We start from the raw sequence: 21,889 nt of genomic DNA, 5'->3' as shown, positions 1-21,889 counted from the left end.
GGCTTTGTCATTCTGAATTTTTAAAGAATTTTCCTATATATTTCTATGTAAAACTTTGGTCGGCCATTTTGGCCCCGCCTTAAAAAAAACTTGAATCTACACTACCTAAGGATGTTTCCCCATAAGTTTCATCTTTCATGGCACAGTGGTTCTTGAGAAGAAGATTTTTAAAACATACCACCAAATTTTCATTAATTCCCAATTATCTCCCCTTGAATGAGGGCGTGACCCTTCATTTGAACAAACCTGAATCCCCTTCACACAAGGATACTTTGTGGCAAGTTTGTTCAAAATTGTTTTATGTGATCAGAAAAGTAGAGCCTTCGCTCATGAGCTGTTTTAGTAATTGCTTAAGAATATTTATATCACAATTCCTTATGCATTTGGATTTTGAGGACAAAAGGTCAAGGTTAAAAATCATTCATTAAAAACGGATGTTGTCACTACCGACAATGTAAATGCACCATCAAATGATCCTTCATGAAGAACGACTTTGAAAAGTTGATTTCATTTTTTTTATTGCCGATTTTTTTAGTTTATAAAAGAACAGGATCTACATGTATTGTAAACTATGAGATGAACTGAAATATGCGGTATTATATATACATTTTAAGTTCTTGTTGTGAATTAAATACTAGTCCTTGTTAAAAAATCACGCATTATACATTCCCCCCCCTGCACTATGATCCACACACACACACACAAAAAATTACACAAAGGATTGCAATTTGTACCATTTTAATTGAACATTCCCAACAATTTTTTCACTTTTGATTTATATTAACCATCTACCCCCCCCCCCCAAAAAAATTTTATGTGAAATAAACGCTAACTGAAGTATTATTTTTCAACTTCATTACATCTACAAAGAATATTGTCAAAATGAAGAAAAATGCTGGATCTGAAAAAATACAAAAACAATTATTTATATTTTAATGTTTATTGCAAAACTACCTTTAAAACTAAGTATCGAATTGTCTTGCGTTGTTCGAACATCTGAAATCTGTATCTGTATCTTTATAAATTATACCATAAAATAAGCATAATTGTATTTATTAATTTACATTTTATTTCAAGCTGTGTTGTCTTTTCTTTAGTCTTTCCATATCTATCAACTTTCTCATAATTTTCACATGGAATTGAAATTCAATTTGCTATGTATAATAATTTTTTTTTTTGTTTTTTTTTTTTTTTGTAAAATACAAGCGATTCACAATCAGTTACCTGGATTGGTCCATAACTTTTATTAAATGTCCTTGGACGTCACGTTTCAAATGTAAGATATCATTTTCGATGCAATGTCAACATCATAATGATAATTAAACTATAACTATAACCTATACGAGGGTTGATCCAAAAGTTCGTGGAATTTCTTCATATTTTATTTATTTATAATTGAAATTGATTGAAAATTACAAATGAGAATATAGACACATGTTGAATATTTTATTTTAAAAAAATATTTTAAATATTTGTGATAGTTACTCTATGGCAGTTGCCATAGAAACGGATGTTTGGAAATGCGGGGGAGACATCAACACGTTTCTTATCAATTCAATTCTTTATTCTTGAAATGAGAATAAAATCGCCCTATGTGTTATAGAAAACGAAAATTATGTCATTATTACGATTGCTTGATCTTTTATAAACCTTTGTGTGAGATTTTTACTGATTTTACTGGATATTTAGTTCATTAGTTGAAGATTTATTGTTCATCTTAAGGTTGTTAGACAACGTCAAATTTTGGTCAAGTCATAAGTTTTATGAAAATCCCGGGATCACTCTATCTTAAACGCGTATATTATCAGGGACCTATATACTATATATAGGTCCCTGATATTATTGACATAGGATCTGGAAAAGTGCATTTAGCTACTGGGTTCCAGTGTCGTAAGAAATTTAAGAAAAATAGAACTTCCATGGACGTTGATTTAAGGTGTGGCCGCCTTTTGGAAGCTCTGTTTTAAGTGTTTATCCCCTCTAGACAAATTAATAGCGTTAATGGACGTTGTCGGCTTACGTATTTTACTTGACATTGCTACTGAAATTGGAACATCATATGGAAAGATGGGGAGTATTTTGAAATATGAGTGAAAAATGAAGATAAGTTGGTACGAGAGGATACCCAGGCTTTTCTTGAGAAAAAAAAAATGGACAAAAGGGCAGTATTTTAATTGTAGAATTACGTATTCGAAATTGAACAGTAGGGTGAGATGCTTCTAAAACGTGACGTGACATACCTAACATGACTCTCCCCCGGGTTTCACAACTATCCATTTTCAGAAAGCTCGTGTGACCTTATTGGTAATTGGAACGGGGTGAAATTTTCCAATTTTGTTGCAGTATGACTCTATATTATAAATATGCCTATTGTTTGTTTTCATCAAATCATGATAAAATTTTAGAAAGAAATTCCACGAACTTTTGGATCAATCCTCGTAAATGCGCTTTGTAACTTTTATGTACATAAAAGCGACTGCCTGCTAATAGGTATATAATTATAATTTTAAATTTCATAACCCAGATAGAGACGACAGATAAAAATAGACGAGAGGATTTCCCTTATGAATGTTTTATGAACGTTTATTTTCAACCTTCGATCCAGACGTAAATAAAGTGCGCAGTTTCATAGTGACTTAACATCAAGATGTCGACTGAACAGTTATGTTCTCTTCATGCCGCCCAGGCGGATTATCTGTGTCTTTACCACAAAATCCCCATGTGTGCAGAGTGCAAATTTGCAGAACAGCATAAATTCTGTCCAAAGGACTCCATCGGCATTAAGGAGGAGTTCCCGCCTTCTGAAACCGAGAGAGGACACCATTACGATCAATGCGTAGAAAACTACAGGGAGGCGTTACAACTTCAGACCAAAAGCTCAGATCTGCAAGCGTTATCACCTGCAGGCGTAAAAGACAACCTGGACTCAATATTCAAGGAATTTAAATCGAGAGTAAATTCTCTACAGGAAGAAACGGAAAAGTGCATAGATGAAACTAAAACAACCTGTGTGAGGAAATGCACAGAGATACAATCTGCATCCAGTAATATATTGACAGAAATCGGGAATCATATGAAAACACTATGCGACAACTCCCAAGATGTAACAAATATCTACCACCTTACACAACAGTACCAGAATATAATAGAAAGTAAACGTAAAGAACTGGACACATGTGACATGGAATACATGCTTAGTAAGAAATTAGCTTGTCTACTCGACCCGGAGAGAATCCTACCATTTCATCAGGCAGTACAGACCAGTCAGCTGATAGACAGTATTTACCCTCCAGTGGCGGATCCAAAACTCCAGCTCGTCCGAGAACTGGACGCCAAACTGTCCTCAGAGAAATCTGCTTCCATTACTGGCTGTGCTGTACTCAAAAGCGGAATGATTGCTTTAGTTGACAATGCTAGCTCTTCCATTAAACTGTATGATGCAAAGAGTTACAACGGCACTCCCCTACCATTAGAGAGCCCTCCATTTGACATTACAGAGAGAGATGAAGGCTTCTGTGTTACTTTTCCAAAATTATCCAAGATTCGATATTTTACTTTCTCTTCTGACAATACAGTGAAAGCCAGAGACATCATTGATACAAGAGGAAAGTGTTTTGGTGTGGAGTATGAGGGACAGAAATTGGTTGTATCCTGTCATTTGTCTGGGTATAAGTTGATTGGGTCTCTGTGTTGGCAGTTATGTGTGTACAGGAGTGACAACCAGCTTCTCCGAGTAGTCGAGAACGACAGATTCGGCAACTCTTTCTCCATGGCTAATGGGTACTTTGACTACTGCCCTATCAGAGATCAAATCTTATTTCTGGGGAATGATGGGATAGCCAAAAAATTCCACATTACTGGGCCATCACATTTAGAGACTCCAGAAGTAGGATCCAAGAAGGGTGAGAAAATACTGTCACTGAGATCACGGGGGAGCACCTTCATCCTATGTCAGAAGAAATCCGAGTTCCTGTCCTCCAGGTGTGCCCTCCTCCTGCACAGCACCTTACACTCGGCGGCTAGCAGCACAGACACACCCGTAGACGACCCAGGACCCATGCACTTCAACATGAGGTCTCAAGTTCTTATTGTCACTGAGAAACATCAAATGTTCAATGATCGAGGCAACACTGCTTATGTTTATAAATTCTAATTTCAATATAATGATCAAATTGTATGCCTGATAAATGAGCAATATTACTTTAGTTTTATTATATTACACTCAATCGCTCCATGCTTTACATACTGAATTCTTTTTAAAAAATCTTATGTATTGAGGAAGATAGAGGTTTAGGATTCACATTCGAATATTCATTGTATACACTGCCAAATGTATTAATTTTATAACTGCCTTAATCAAAAGTACATGTATTTACAATGCTCTTCATATTGATAGACAAAATCAACTCTAGTTATCTGTGTACTCCATTATTGTTTCCCTTCTATTAATTTTGAGACTTCTGTTTAACTGAACTTTAGCTGCTATTTTTTTTTATTTACATTTGATATGAAACACACCAAACTTTAGCTGCTATTTTTTATTTACATTTGATATGTAACACACCAAAACTTCTGTTTAACTTGAACCACAATTTTTTTAGTTTCCGTTTTATATGACACATCAAATAAACATACAAATAATTATACAATGTACTTCAAAAACATTCCAACTAAATAAAGTACGTATTATTGGGTTCTTTTTATTGATTTTGTCTTCCCTCTGTTACAAATGTATGCATGACAGATCAAGTATATCACAAATTGTGGAAAGGACAGCTGCTTTGGATAATTAATAAAGTATATAATTCTAGTGTGGTCTCAGAGTTGCTGCAGCTATTTTTCTCCAATAAATTATAAACATCAATTTAAATCAATATCCTCTAAAAAAAAAAATATAGATCTTTGATCATGATCCAATCTGTTGCAAAAAAGCACTTTGGCTTCAGATGCTTGAAATACAATTGAATGAGGATAACATTCAATTGTGACATCAAAGACACTTATAATTGATGATGATGTGCAAATCCACCTTTTGCATTTCTCAATATAGAAGTTAATACATGTATTTTATAAGCAGACTAACCTGGGCAACTCCAAGCATTGGAAAACTTTTGACACTTGTTGCTAGCCGTGGGTATTATTTCTGGTATAGTGTGTTCCCCTGCTTAAAGCATACTGGTATTATTCAGGAATTATTTGTCCATCTTATTTACCTAAAATATTCCTGATATTTTACTTACCTTTCTATTCCTGGTATTTATCTACATTTCAACGGTCACTACCTGCCTTATATGCCAATGGCCTTGGAAATTGTCAGCTTCAAATTCTGATGTTCATGTTATGGTCTTGCTAGAATAACACTCTGAAATGGAAATAAAGTACTGAAAAAAGAAGAAAAATATATACTTAACTGATATCATGCTTTAAGCAAGGAAATGGCTTTAACAGAGATAATATCCAGATCTAGCATTCCAACAAAATCTCTGGTTTTCACACTTCTGGGATCTGTAACTCTGGTTTTTCTGCACAATTTTCTCGACCAGGGAGCTACAGATATTCACCCCTCATTTCTCAACCAGAGAGTTGAGGCAAGTGTATCACAATATTAACCACTCCCCTGATGTCTTCTTTTCATCATCTTTGACACAACTAGAGGTACTGTGAGCAATGAGCTCACTAAATAATACCCCCTGCCTGCCATATGAATATAATGGCAGTATCCATGTTTTGCTCTGGAAAATCCAAAATATATGTCAGATCAAAAAGTAAAATAGGAGGTGCACAATGGCAATACGTAATAAAGATTCAGTGGAAGTTTCATTAAATTTCCTTCAGTGGTATGAGAGGAGTTGCGGATAAGAGATAAGAGGTACCCCAAAGCGTAACAGACGGACGTACTGACGGACGGACGGACATAGCGATCACTATATACCCTTCCACTTTTCAAGCGGGGGGTGTAACAAATACTCAATAATAATGCTGTATTTTTTATTTTGTACATCATCATCACAAATGAATAGAAAATCCAGGTTCACATCCAAGTACATACACATCTACATGCATCTATACCAACACTGCTGCAGACTTGGATCATTGTACATTCCTCACTTACACATGGAGTAGAGAATACGAACTTCTTTCTCGTACGTTTCATCCTCAGCACATGGCGTCTCTAGAATCATGGGAATGTTGTTCAGGCGAGCGTCGTTCATTATTCGCTGGAAGGCAGCTTTACCAATCATACCTTTTCCAATGTTCTCGTGCCGATCCAGGTGACTGCCAACTTCACCTGTAATCAATTTTAAAATTTACACACAAAATGTCATATAATAGCATCAAGTCTTGTATAAAAAATGTCAGAATCTTTTACCTTTACTGTCATTCAGGTGTATGGCTTTCAGATACTTCTGACCAACAACACGATTAAATTCTTCCATCATGTTCTGGTATCCCTTTTCTGTTGAAATATCATAACCTGTTGAAGAAACAAATTTTTGAAAATTAAAAGAATTGACTGCTATTGTTAGCCATCTTTCATAAAATATGTACATTTACAAATATATTATCATGTTTAGTTTGATGGGAGCACAAATCATGAAACACATCAAATTGAGTGTGCTTATATTTATATTGGTTCCAGGTTGAAATAGTCTCAAACAGAATGATATACACGACAAAACTAGAACTGTCCAAACGGGACAAAATACCCCCCGCTGGGTTTTTCCAGAACTAAGTTTTTTCATAATAAAGATATGCATCACACATGAATTATGAAATTTTTCTTCCAGTGACCTTGAACTTCCCCAAATGACCTTGGGTCAAGGTCATGAAAAACCCTTGGGTCATGGGCAATCCTTGTGTAAATTGAGAACCAACCAAGTTTATCCATAAAAAAGATGTAGACCTGACAAGAATTATGAACTTTTTCTTCCAGTGACCTTGAACTTCCCCAAATGAACTTGGGTCAAGGTCATGACACACCCTTGGGTCAAGGGCAATCTTTGTGTGAATTGAGAACCTACCAAATTTATCCATAAGAAAGATATGGACCGGACACAAAATATGAAAATTTTCTTCCAGTGACCTTGAACTTCCCCAAATGACCTTGGGTCATGGACAAGACACACCCTTAGGTCATGGGCAATCTGTGCATGAAATGAGAACCTACCAAGTTTATCCATAAAAAGATGTAAACCGGACACGAATTATGAAATTTTTATTCCAGTGACCTTGAACTTCCCCGAATGACCTTGGGTCAAGGTCATGACACACCCTTAGGTCATGGGCAATCTTTGTGTGGAGTAGTAGATTCTAATGTCCCTCCGTAAGAAAGATATGGACCGGACACGTTTGCACAGACAGACGGACAGACAGACGTACGTACGGACAGACAGACAGACGGACAAGGTGATTCCTATATACCCCCCCCCAAAACTTCGTTTGCGGGGGTATAAAAATATTTCAGTCAACCTTCCACAATGACTGCATACATAAAGTATAATTGTTTCAAAGTGTTTAAAACTATTACCTGCAGCAAACATATGACAGGTATCCAGACAAACGCCGATCCTGCTTTTGTCATGGACTCGGCTGATAATTCCCTTCAGTTCCTCAAACTTCCCTCCCACAGTGCTTCCCTGGCAACACATGTTCTCAATCACTGAAATATGTAACATCAGTCAAAATCTCAATCACAGCATAACAAGTCATTACATCAGTTAAAAATCTCAATAACTGTAACAAGTCATTACATCAAGGAAAAATCTCAATCAGTGCATAAGTCATTATGTCATTCTACAATCTCAACCACTCCAGCATAACAAGTCATTATGTCAATCTATAATATCAATTACTGCAGCATAACAAGTCATTATGTCAATCTATAATCTCAATCACTGCAGCATAACAAGTCATTAATAAATCTATAATCTCAATCACTGCAGCATAACAAGTCATTATGTCCATCTATAATCTCAATCACTGCAGCATAACAAGTCATTATGTCAATCTATAATCTCAATCACTGCAGCATAACAAGTCATTATGTCATTCTACAATCTCAATCACTCCAGCATAACAAGTCATTATGTCATTCTACAATCTCAACCACTCCAGCATAACAAGTCATTATGTCAATCTATAATGTCAATCACTGCAGCATAACAAGTCATTAATAAATCTATAATCTCAATCACTGCAGCATAACAAGTCATTATGTCAATCTATAATCTCAATCACTGCAGCATAACAAGTCATTATATCAATCTATAATCTCAATCACTGCAGCATAACAAGTCATTATGTCCATCTATAATCTCAATCACTGCAGCATAACAAGTCATTATGTCCATCTATAATCTCAATCGCTGCAACATAGCATGTCATTATGTCAATCTATAATCTCAATCACTGCAGCATAACAAGTCATTATGTCAATCTATAATCTCAATCACTGCAGCATAACAAGTCATTATGTCAATCTATAATCTCAATCACTGCAGCATAACAAGTCATTATGTCAATCTAAGGGGTGTTAAGAAAGTTCGTTCTGGGATAAAATATTTTCAAAAATTTCAAAGTAGTGCTTAATTAAAGAGATTAATTCTCAAGTCCGACAAAATCACAAGAGTGTGCTTTAAATTTATAGCAATTCATTTCTAGCAGGGAATTATATGATTTTTCTTCCAAATGGAAATATATATAATATCAATAAAGCACCCAAATAATAGAAATGCTGGTCATTTTGAGTGAAAATAAAGGATAATTTACTTTTGTTTCTTCATAGCTTAATTTGCATCAGACAAGCTGATGAGCATAGGTAGAGGAACGATAGATCATTTTTCAAAAGAATAGGTTTTTCATTTTGAAGTTTTTCACAGATTTAATAGTTTTTGCATAATATTTGAAAGGATGTTTTGACCTCTGCTTATTATATGTCACAAATATGCGTCATCTCTAATTTTTCTGAAAAGACATCATCTTTTTTAAATACCTGCCCTCCCCTTATTGATTCAACAAAAGACACTTACAACCTTATCAGTAGCAAGAATGGACTCTGTAACATGAAATATCACAAATTGTAAATATCTTCTCATCGAATTTCTTTTCGAAAATAAAAGAAAAATGTGGAACAAACTTTCTTAACTACCTTCATAATGTCAATCACTGCAGCATATCAAGTCATCATTTAAATCTATAATCTCAATCACTGCAGCATAACAAGTCATTATGTCCATCTATAATCTCAATCGCTGCAACATAGCATGTCATTATGTCAATCTATAATCTCAATCACTGCAGCATAACAAGTCATTATGTCATTCTACAATCTCAATCACTGCAGCATAAGAAGTCATTATGTCAATCTATAATCTCAATCACTGCAGCATAACAAGACATTATGTCAATCTATAATCTCAATCACTGCAGCATAACAAGTCATTATTTAAATCGATAATCTCAATCACTGCAGCATAACATGTCATTATGTCAATCTATAATCTCAATCACTGCAGCATAACAAGTCATTATGTCAATCTATAATCTCAATCACTGCAGCATAACAAGTCATTATGTCAATCTATAATCTCAATCACTGCAGCATAACAAGTCATTATGTCAATCTATAATCTCAATCACTGCAGCATAACAAGTCATTATTTAAATCTATAATCTCAATCACTGCAGCATAAAGTCATTATGTCATTCTACAATCTCAACCACTCTAGCATAACAAGTCATTATGTCAATCTATAATGTCAATCACTGTAGCATAACAAGTCATTATATAAATCTATAATCTCAATCACTGCAGCATAACAAGTCATTATGTCAATCTATAATCTCAATCACTGCAACATAACAAGTCATTATGTCATTCTACAATCTCAATCACTGCAGCATAAGAAGTCATTATGTCAATCTATAATCTCAATCACTGCAGCATAACAAGACATTATGTCAATCTATAATCTCAATCACTGCAGCATAACAAGTCATTATTTAAATCTATAATCTCAATCACTGCAGCATAACAAGTCATTATGTCAATCTATAATCTCAATCACTGCAGCATAACAAGTCATTATGTCAATCTATAATCTCAATCACTGCAGCATAACAAGTCATTATGTCAATCTATAATCTCAATCACTGCAGCATAACAAGTCATTATTTAAATCTATAATCTCAATCACTGCAGCATAAAGTCATTATGTCATTCTACAATCTCAACCACTCTAGCATAACAAGTCATTATGTCAATCTATAATGTCAATCACTGTAGCATAACAAGTCATTATATAAATCTATAATCTCAATCACTGCAGCATAACAAGTCATTATGTCAATCTATAATCTCAATCACTGCAACATAACATGTCATTATATCAATCTATAATCTAAATCACTGCAGCATAACAAGTCATTATGTCAATCTATAATGTCAATCATTGCAGCATAAACAGTCATTATGTAAATCTATAATCTCAACCACTGCAGCATAACAAGTCATTATATCAATCTATAATCTCAATCACTGCAGCATATCAAGTCATTATGTCAATCTATAATCTCAATCACTGCAGCATAACAAGTCATTATGTCATTCTACAATCTCAATCACTGCAGTATAACAAGTCATTATATCAATCTATAATCTCAATCACTGCAGCATAACAAGTCATTATATCAATCTATAATCTCAATCACTGCGGTATAACAAGTCATTATGTCAATCTATAATCTCAATCACTGCAGTATAACAAGTCATTATGTCAATCTATAATCTCAATCACTGCAGCATAACAAGTCATTATGTCAATCTGTAATCTCAATCACTGCAGCATAACAAGTCATGTCAATCTATAATATCAAACACTGCAGCATAACAAGTCATTATGTCAATCTATAATCTCAATCACTGCAACATAACATGTCATTATATCAATCTATAATATCAAACACTGCAGCATAACAAGTCATTATGTCCATCTATAATCTCAATCACTGCAACATAACAAGTCATTATATCAATCTATAATCTCAATCACTGCAGTATATCAAGTCATTATGTCAATCTATAATCTCAATCACTGCAGCATAACAAGTCATTATGTCAATCTATAATCTCAATCACTGCAGCATAACAAGTCATTATGTCAATCTAAGGGGTGTTAAGAAAGTTCGTTCTGGGATAAAATATTTTCAAAAATTTCAAAGTAGTGCTTAATTAAAGAGATTAATTTTCAAGTCCGACAAAATCACAAGAGTGTGCTTTAGATTTATAGCAATTCATTTCTAGCAGGGAATTATATGATTTTTCTTCCAAATGGAAATATATATAATATCAATAAAGCACCCAAATAATAGAAATGCTGGTCATTTTGAGTGAAAATAAAGGATAATTTACTTTTGTTTCTTCATAGCTTAATTTGCATCAGACAAGCTGATGAGCATAGGTAGAGGAACGATAGATCATTTTTCAAAAGAATAGGTTTTTCATTTTGAAGTTTTTCACAGATTTAATAGTTTTTGCATAATATTTGAAAGGATGTTTTGACCTCTGCTTATTATATGTCACAAATATGCGTCATCTCTAATTTTTCTGAAAAGACATCATCTTTAAATACCTGCCCTCCCCTTATTGATTCAACAAAAGACACTTACAACCTTATCAGTAGCAAGAATGGACTCTGTAACATGAAATATCACAAATTGTAAATATCTTCTCATCGCATTTCTTTTCGAAAATAAAAGAAAAATGTGGAACAAACTTTCTTAACACCCTTCATAATGTCAATCACTGCAGCATATCAAGTCATCATTTAAATCTATAATCTCAATCACTGCAGTATATCAAGTCATTATGTCAATCTATAATCTCAATCACTGCAGCATAACAAGTCATTATGTCAATCTATAATCTCAATTACTGCAGCATAACGCATCATTATGTCAATCTATAATCTCAATCACTGCAGCATTTCAAGTCATTATTTAAACACCCAATTTTATGTTAACGCCCCCAAAATCTACCTGATTCAAGATCAATAATTTACCGCCTGTCAATCATTAAAAAAACAATAGCTTCTGATTTGATTGACAGGTCAGCTACCGATAGTCTGAGTTTATGTCCTTTGAAAACGATTGCCTGGTCACACGTCAAACACTTTTATGTAGCCGCATGTATACACGGGGGTTAAAAAAAGAATCTTGGTAAAATTTTATTTTAAAAACAATTGAGAGTAGATAATTAAAACATGACTTCATAAAATATTTGCTTTTAATCTCAATGGCTATATTGTATTTTAGGCGATATGTCGTCCAAGATATCTGCTCTGTAGAATTTAGACCAGTCCGTGCACAGAAACGCTAATTGCCGATTAAAATTGAAATATGATAAATAAGAAAAGATATTTAGCACAAACGGCACGGATAAAAAAAAAAGCATTTATCCCATGTTTTATCTACGTATATATGAATACAATCTATACCATGTTCCGTTGTAAAGTTCTGAAATGAAAATAGCTAGGAGTTTCGAGATTGTAACTTTTAGTTCGAATTTCCTTACATCTGTCAATATCCAATATTCGAAATTAAAAAGTGTATATATACAGCCAAATATCAATTCTTAAAAGTATAAAAGAAATCTTGCAAACAATAAAAAAATTAAACACACGAACACCCGGAAATGGGGAATATTTTCGACACTATTGTTGATCAGAACGAAGGCAATATTTCTATCGTAGTACGGTACATTGTATATGTTCACACGACGGATAGGCCTACCTATGAATGGAATATTTTATTATATTATTTTTATTAAAATTTGATATTTACACAAGTTTAATTTAAAAAGATATGTTTACTTTGTAGTTTTACACTGTGTTCTTTTCTTTAATTTGTCTTTTTTTTTTTAAATATAAAAACGATATTTCTGTATATAATTTTTTTCTTCATTATATATCACTGAAAGTATTTATAAAAAATTTTTTTTATTGAAATATTTCAATTATTTCAAGTAGTTTCACTCAAATTTAGACACGAAACACGGAATATTGACCCTGATCACCAGACACAGACTTCCTGTGTAATGCTACGTGTATATAGATTTTTGACATTTTGGGTATTGGGGGTCTCCAGGTAAATAACACCACTGTTACCTAGACCACTCCCCCTCTTCAGGTAACCGTACGGTAAAAAAATTGGGTCTTTAAATCTATAATCTCAATCACTGCAGCATAACAAGTCATTATGTCAATTTATAATCTCAATCACTGCAGCATAACAAGTCATTATGTCAATCTGTAATCTCAATCACTGCAGCATAACAAAGTCATTATGTCAATCTGTAATCTCAATCACTGCAGCATAACAAGACATTATGTCAATCTGTAATCTCAATCACTGCAGCATAACAAAGTCATTTTGTCATTCTACAATCTCAATCACTGCAGCATAACAAGACATTATGTCAATCTATAATCTCAATCACTGCAGCATAACAAGTCATTATGTCATTCTACAATCTCAATCACTGCAGCATAACAAGACATTATGTCAATCTATAATCTCAATCACTGCAGCATAACAAGTCATGTCAATCTATAATATCAAACACTGCAGCATAACAAGTCATTATGTCAATCTATAATCTCAATCACTGCAGCATAACAAGTCATTATGTCAATCTATAATCTCAATCACTGTAGCATAACAAGTCATTATGTCAATCTATAATCTCAATCACTGCAGCATAACAAGTCATTATGTCATTCTACAATCTCAACCACTCCAGCATAACAAGTCATTATGTCATTCTACAATCTCAACCACTCCAGCATAACAAGTCATTATGTCAATCTATAATGTCAATCACTGCAGCATAACAAGTCATTAATAAATCTATAATCTCAATTACTGCAGCATAACAAGTCATTATTTAAATCTATAATCTCAATCACTGCACCATAACAAGTCATTATGTCAATCTATAATGTCAATCATTGCAGCATAAACAGTCATTATGTAAATCTATAATCTCAACCACTGCAGCATAACAAGACATTATGTCAATCTATAATCTCAATCACTGCAGCATAACAAGTCATTATATAAATCTATAATTTCAATCAATGCAGCACAACAAGTCATTATGTCCATCTATAATCTCAATCACTGCAGCATAACGAGTCATTATGTCCATCTATAATCTCAATCACTGCAGTATAACAAGTCATGTCAATCTATAACATCAAACACTGCAGCATAACAAGTCATTATGTCCATCTATAATCTCAATCACTGCAGCATAACAAGTCATTATGTCAATCTATAATCTCAATCACTGCAGCATAACAAGTCATTATGTCATTCTACAATCTCAACCACTCCAGCATAACAAGTCATTATGTCATTCTACAATCTCAACCACTCCAGCATAACAAGTCATTATGTCAATCTATAATGTCAATCACTGCAGCATAACAAGTCATTAATAAATCTATAATCTCAATTACTGCAGCATAACAAGTCATTATTTAAATCTATAATCTCAATCACTGCAGCATAACAAGTCATTATGTCCATCTATAATCTCAATCACTGCAGCATAACGCATCATTATGTCAATCTATAATCTCAATCACTGCAGCATAACAAGTCATTATGTAATCTATAATCTCAATCACTGCAGCATTACAGGTCAGTACATTGGTCATTAATTGGACATATATCAACATGCAGTGTCCTATTTTACCTAGTGTTAATACACCTGCCATGACCTATTTTGCCTAGTGTTATTACCTGCCATGACCTAGTTTACCTGTTCTTATTTACCTGCTGTGACCTATTTTACCTCTTATTTACCTGCAGTGACCTATTTTACCTGTTGTCATTTACATGCCATGACCTATTTTACCTGTCCTTCATAACCTGCTGTGACCTACTTTACCTATTGTGACCTATTTTACAGTTGTTCTTGTCCTGCTGTGACCTATTATAGCTGTTTTTATTTACCTGCAGCGACACCTTTTGTTTTTGCCAGTGCCTGGTTGATACTCTCTCCAATCCTGTCCAAACATTCCTCTACAGAAATTTTTCCACATGTAGAACCTGTAGATTTACAAAGAAAAATAATCAAGCTACATAATTATCATTCAAATTTCCCTCAATTTTGAGAATGAGTGCTTCCTGCAACAAGTTACAAGAAAATCTGAGTGCATGTTTTATAAATACCGGTAACTCTTGATCATTTGATGAACCATTGTAAAATTTCAAGAGTTCAAACTTTCCAGAATCTTTTTTGTGTGAGTGAATCCTTACCTGGGTGAAAATTGAACCTGTTGAGGCCTAACTTCTCACATCGCTGGAGTTCCTCCAGGAGTAGATCTCGACTCTTCTGTAGACTGATGTCATCAGGTGAGCCACAGTTCATCAGGTACGAACCATGGGGGACAATCACATGAGGGGGATAGCCATACTCCTAGTCATCAATTAAAAAAACACATGAGGGGGGTAGCCATACTCCTAGTCATCAATACAAAAACAAGAGGCCCATGGGCCACATCGCTCACCTGAGAAGCTTTGACCATTCTATTCTTTACCAGATTTCCTCCTTGTAATACATAATGCATCCCCACCCTACCCCACTGATCATAATTTAAACATTTTGAAATCTACACTACCCAGGATCCTTCCACATAAGTTTCAGCTTTTCTGGCCCAGTGGTACTTGAGAAGAAGATTTTCAAAGATTTTTCCTATATATTTCTATGAAAAACTTTGATTCCCCATTGTAGCCCCACCCTTCCCCCGGGGGTCATGATTTGAACAATTTAGAATCTACATTACCCCAGAATGCTTTCACATAAGTTTCAGCTTTTCTGGCCCAGTGGTTCTTGAGAAGAAGATTTTCAAAGATTTTTCCTATATATTTCTATGTAAAACTTTGATTCCCCATTGTGGCCCCGCCCTTCCCCGGGGGGTTATGATTTGAACAATTTAGAATCTACACTACCCAAGGATGCTTCCACATAAGTTTCAGCTTTTCTGGCCCAGTGGTTCTTGAGAAGAAGATTTTCAAAGATTTTTCCTATATATTTCTATGTAAAACTTTGATTCCCCATTGTGGCCCCGCCCTTCCCCCAAGGGTCATGATTTGAACAATTTAGAATCTACACTACCCAAGGATGCCTCCACATAAGTTTCAGCTTTTCTGGCCCAGTGGTTCTTGAGAAGAAGATTTTCAAAGATTTTTCCTATATATTTCTATGTAAAACTTTGATTCCCCATTGTGGGCCCGCCCTTCCCCCGGGGGTCATGATTTGAACTATTTAGAATCTACACTACCCCAGAATGCTTCCACATAAGTTTCAGCTTTTCTGGCCCAGTGGTTCTTGAGAAGAAGATTTTCAAAGATTTTTCCTATATATTTCTATGTAAAACTTTGATTCCCCATTGTGGCCCCGCCCTTCCCCCGGGGGTCATGATTTGAACAATTTAGAATCTACACTACCCCAGGATGCTTCCACATAAGTTTCAGCTTTTCTGGCCCAGTGGTTCTTGAGAAGAAGATTTTCAAAGATTTTTCCTATATATTTCTATGTAAAACTTTGATTCCCCATTGTGGCCCCTTCCTTCCCCCGGGGGTCATGATTTGAATAATTTAGAATCTACACTAACCCAGAATGCTTCCACATAAGTTTCAGCTTTTCTGGCCCAGTGGTTCTTGAGAAGAAGATTTTCAAAAGATTTTTCCTATATATTTCTATGTAAAACTTCGATTCCCCATTGTGGCCCCGTCCTTCCCCTGGGGGTCATGATTTGAACAATTTAGAATCTACACTATACCAGGATGCTTCCATATAAGTTTCAGCTTTTCTGGCCCAGTGGTTCTTGAGAAGAAGATTTTTTAATGACCCCACCCTATTTTTGTCTTTTCTTGATTATCTCCCCTTGTGAGGGACTTGGCCCTTTATTTTAACAATTTAAATTCCCCTTTACCCAAGGATGCTTTGTACCAAGTTTGGTCAAAATTGGCCCAGTGGTTCTTGAGAAGAAGTCGAAAATGTGAAAAGTTTACAGACGGATAGACAGACGGACGGACGGACGGACGGACAGACGGACGGACGATGGACAAAATGTGATCAGAAAAGCTCACTTGAGCCTTCGGCTCAGGTGAGCTAAAAAAACACAAGGGGGTAGCCATATTCCTAGTCATCAATACAAAAGAACAAAGTAAATTGATATATTTAATGTCTAAGAGTTATTTTAAGTCTGACTTAATATATATATCCACACTACAACACCAAAAACATGTTTTGAATTTTTTTTCTTTTTTTTATGACAAGCTGGAAATGACAGTAGGTTAAGCTTAAAATTTGTTGGTAAAGAACCTTCACACAAAAAAATATTAAATTAAAACAAGGCAGGTCTAAGTTCATCACTACCTTATGTTTGCCGAGTATCAGAGATCTAGTACATCACACAGATCAGTAACTCCTTAATTAACCCACTTATCTACCTACTTTACAGATATCTTTGAACCTCTGAGCCACTGCGTCTTCGAGGGGTTTGCTGGCCCACTGTCTCTGAGACCTCAAAAACAACCCAAATGCTCTAGCCCCTAACTCTTCTGCTTCCAGAACAGCTTTATATAGCCCTCCTACAACAAAGCCAAGTATATCAACAAGTTCAGAAAACTTCAGTCTAGCAATACATTTCAAGCAGACTTCATTATGAATGTTTTACACCTACCTGTAATGGATACATGGGCTCCTACATATTTGTCCTTAGCACTATTTGCCCATTTGTACTTTGCTACATTCTTTTCCCATTTTGAAGTTCTATTTGCCTTTGCAGCTTGTTTTTGATTTTTACCCATTTTAACTTTAGAACCTGGATCATCCGTCCCAGTGTCTTTGTGAATGTCAGTTTTATTCCCCCTCCCCTTTTTCTTTTCTAGTTCAGCTTGATCTTCCAACCCAGTGCCTTTGTGAGTCTCGCTTTTCTTTCCCCTTCCCTTTTTCATCTCTGGTTCAGCTTGATCTTCCACCCCTTTGTCTTTGAGAGTCTCTGTTTTATTACCCCTTCCTCTCTTCTTCTCTGGTTCAACTGGATTTTCCACCTTATTGTCTTTATGAGTCTCTGCTTTATTACCCCTTCCCCTTTTCTTCTCTGGTTCAGCTGGATCTTGTATCATTTTATCTTTGTGTGTCTCTGTTTTATTACCCCTCCCCTTTTTCTTCTCTGGTTCAGCGGCATCATCCATTCCAGTTTCTTTGTGAGTCTCTCTTTTATTACCCCTTCCCCTCTTCTTGCCTGGTTCAGCTTGATCTTCCACCCCAGCGTCTTTGTGATTCTCATTTTTATTACCTATTCCTTTTTTCTTTTCTGGTTCAACTGAATCTTGCAGCACTGTGTCTTTGTGAGTCTCAGTTTTATTACCCCTTCCCCTCCTCTTCTCTGGTTCAGCTTGATCTTCCACCCCTGAGTCTTTGTAATTTTCATTTTTATTACCCTTTCCTTTTCTCCTCTCTGGTTCAGCTGGATCTTCCATCCCGGTGTCTTTGTGAGTGTCAGTTTTACTTGGCCTCCCCGTTTTCTTCTCTGGTTCAGCTGGATCTTGCACCATTGTATCTTTGTGTGTCTCTGTTTTATTACCCCTCCCCTTTTTCTTCTCTGGTTCAGAATGATCATCCATCTCTGTGTCTTTATGAGTCTCTGTTTTATAACCCCTTCCCCTTTTCTTGTCTGGTTCAATTTGATCTTCCATCCCTGTGGCTTTGTGTGTCTCTGATTTATTTCCCCTCCCCTTTTTCTTCTCTGATTCAACTGGATTTTCCATCTTAGTGTCTTTATGAGTCTCTACTTTATTACCCCTTCCTCTCTTTTTCTCTGGTTCAGCTGGATCTTGCACCACTGTGTCTTTGTGTGTCTCGGTCTTATTACCCCTCCCCCGCTTTTTGTCAGGTTCAGCTTTAATCTGGGTATCTTGGTTTTCTTTCTTAGCCTTCTTGGGACTACATGCTGTAATCTTATTGTCTTTGCTTCCCTCTTCAGGCTTCTTGGAACTTAATCCATCTTCCATCTTTTGTCTAGACCTCTGTCTCTTGTTATTCAGAACAGCTGACTCAGAATTGGCTTCATTACTTTGTGAGCTAGATTCCTCTTTAACAACTTTCTTCCCAGGTCCTTTTTTCTTTGTCTCTACTTCAGTATTATCTGTAATTTTATCACTATTGTTGTGTTGGGTCTTGCTACCACTGGGTTCTGACAGTTCTTTTTTCGGCCTTCCCACTCTTTTCTTTGTGGCTGGAGCTTCTGAACTGGTCACACCTTCATCAGGGCTTTCTAGATTAGCATCCATTTTTACCTCCGTCTGCCTTCTCTTTTTTCCAGCTGTCAATGTAGCATTAGCATTAGTATTTTGTTCTTCTGTTAAAGGTGTCTCTGCTCTTCGTTCTGGCTTAGCTTGTCTTTTGTTTGCTTTTCCAGCTTCACTGGTTGTTCGTTCCTTGTCATCTTTCCCTACCTCATCCCCATCCTTGTGTTGTCCTGTTTTTCTTACTATAACAGACGCCGTAGACTTATCAGTCTCAGTTTTCACCTCAGTCACACCTGGTGCAGCTGAGTCATTGGAATCTTTTTCCACATCTAATACTACTGAATGGGCTGAAGAATCAGGATTAACTTTTGTTGTCACTTTGTTGTTGTTCATTTCTTGCTGAGCAGTGTTGACGTGGCCACCGTGCTCTGTGTCTTCCTCCCGAGACTCCCCATTCTGGACCGACTTCATCTCATCCTTCATCTCGGAATTGCTTGCTATAATTGTATCCTTTTCCATCCTCTTCTTCTATTTGGCCTAGCAATTCCAAGAAATCTACAAAAAAGTTTTGTATATAAACTCAATCAGACCAGGAAACTACAATGCCCAAATTTATTCCATATGGAGTTTATAGCCATAGATTTTATAATCACTTGAATATCACAATTTCACAATGTATCTAAAATTGAGCCCGCATTTTGACTGACATACTATATCATCCCTATTAACTGCCCCGGGCACTTAGAAAATTGCGAATGGGGGGCTGTTATTTTGATATTCTCTTTATGATATTTAAGATAATATTTTAACTTTAAAAAATATTTTGGAAAAAAAAATTAAATTCAAAGAACCTTTAAAATAATGTCTAACTTTAGTTTAAGAGAAGATAATCCATCAAAATTATGCTAAATGAATCATTTTCCAACAAGAAATTGGATTATAGACAAGTTTTATTTTCACTTTCTTCAAATTTTGGTAGACTTTTGATACGATTCTAGATGATTTTAAGTACTGTACAGGGGGCCTTCATTTCCTAACAATTGAAAGGGTGCGTATCATTACCGCTACATTATCAAAATTTTCATTACCGCTACAAATAACGTTACATTACCGCTACATATAAAAGTATACATTACCGCTATACATTGCCCTTTTTGTTAGCCAGCTACTTTTGCGTGGATAGATTGATTTAAAATACAACATATACAAGTATAAGTCCCGATTCTCCTGCTCACCTCTAGGAGGTAAAAGTAGGACTTTGAGCAGGGTGGGTTTTTTTTTTTTAATTTTTTTTAATTTAAAATCTATTTTAGGCCAAATAAAATAATAGTCTTGTTTCCTGCTACCAGCCTGAAAAAAATAGGGTAGGTAGGTAGGAAAATTATTTTATTTTTTAAATTTATTTCATTTTTTCCAATGGTATTTTTTGGATATGAACTACAACAAAACCAAATTAAACATGTCATAGCTAGGTCAATATTATCTTTGATGCACAACTCAAGTAGAAGTTTATGAAAGTCCATATTGTAAACATATATATCATGAAATACAATTTGAATGTATCTATTTTTTTCACTTTTGGAACATAAAATTCCTGAAATTTCCAAGTTTTTCCCCAAAAGCTAAAAAAAACTTAGGGTCGGGTGCAAAAAAATAGGGTAGGTCGGGTAGCAGGAAACAAGACTTTTTCTTTTGGCCTTATTTTATAAAACACTTAAAAAATTGGAAAATCAAGCACTGTTCATAGATAAATTCATAGATAAGTCACAATTTTCACAATGTCTTTACACAATTGCTAATGCTTTGAATGCCATTTGCTTGACATACTGCTGTCTTGTAAAGAAATCCGTGATTGGAACTCATATTTCGTACCATATCTGGCTGATTCGATATGTAGTGTTAAGGAGTTGTTTTGGGCCAAAAAATGTAGCGGTAATGATTGGTTGAAACTTCGAAAAAATGTAGTACAGTTTAACGAGTTGAAATTTTTGGCGATGTAGCAGTAATGTTGACCTCCCAATTGAAAAAAACCTAGGGGCGCTTATAGGGGTAGGGGCGGTTAATAGGGATTATCCAGTAATGACCCATCGTTTTGTTAAATAATTTTTAATCATGCTTGTCTGCTAATAATCTTTTTTTTAAATTATACACTTAATTATTTTAATATGTCATGAATGAAGTTCAACTAAAAGATCTTTTCAAATATTAAAGGTGCATGGACACAGATTTGAAGTTAATATTTTCTGTATAATATAACGACTAATATATTTTAATAGCATTTCACTCAAAAATATATTAAAAAACTTATTTCATCTAAAAGTTATTAAAACTTCAAATTTTCAGATGGGTTTGATTGACATATCCTTGCACTTTCACAAATTTTAATTTTATTCTTAATACTTAGGAAAAGTGGCAATCTTGTTGTGTATAAATGAAAAATATTATAACTTATAATCCAGAAAATTCAGAGTAGAAATGTTTGAAAGCAAAACATACATACAGTATATTGTCAGTCCGTGCAGTTGTGGTGAGCAGACTTTAACAATTGAATGGTGAATTGTAA

At 35.0% G+C, this 21,889-nt stretch overlaps 1 protein-coding gene across 1 annotated transcript; it reads right to left on the bottom strand.

Moving 5' to 3' along the window:
- Positions 1-5,971: 5,971 nt before the first annotated feature.
- Positions 5,972-19,878, bottom strand: LOC134243321 (protein hsr-9-like). Its single transcript, XM_062725580.1, has 7 exons — positions 17,757-19,878; positions 17,528-17,664; positions 15,325-15,484; positions 15,019-15,114; positions 7,529-7,660; positions 6,371-6,475; positions 5,972-6,289 (listed from the first exon to the last, which is right to left on the bottom strand). Exons 1-7 carry the CDS (start codon positions 19,843-19,845, stop codon positions 6,105-6,107), a joined length of 2,904 nt encoding a protein of 967 aa, XP_062581564.1. The 5' UTR covers positions 19,846-19,878; the 3' UTR covers positions 5,972-6,104.
- Positions 19,879-21,889: the final 2,011 nt, after the last annotated feature.

This window comes from Saccostrea cucullata, unplaced genomic scaffold (genome assembly GCF_032062105.1).
Source record: "Saccostrea cucullata isolate Sc308-1 unplaced genomic scaffold, CSIRO_AGI_Scuc_v1 ctg133, whole genome shotgun sequence".
NCBI classification, from domain to species: domain Eukaryota; kingdom Metazoa; phylum Mollusca; class Bivalvia; order Ostreida; family Ostreidae; genus Saccostrea; species Saccostrea cuccullata.
Note: the sequence above shows the minus strand (reverse complement) of the source record. Positions and strands in the feature narration are given on the sequence as shown.

Bases quoted from the DNA above. Each gene is read 5' to 3' on its own strand.
- LOC134243321 (XM_062725580.1), bottom strand. From the start codon at position 19,845: ATGGAAAAGGATACAATTATAGCAAGCAATTCCGAGATGAAGGATGAG. The intron at 7,661-15,018 runs GTAAATAAAAAC...TACATATTTCAG, and splicing joins AACAAAAGGTGTCGCTGCAG to TGATTGAGAACATGTGTTGC. The intron at 6,290-6,370 runs GTAAAAGATTCT...AATTGATTACAG, and splicing joins ACACCTGAATGACAGTAAAG to GTGAAGTTGGCAGTCACCTG.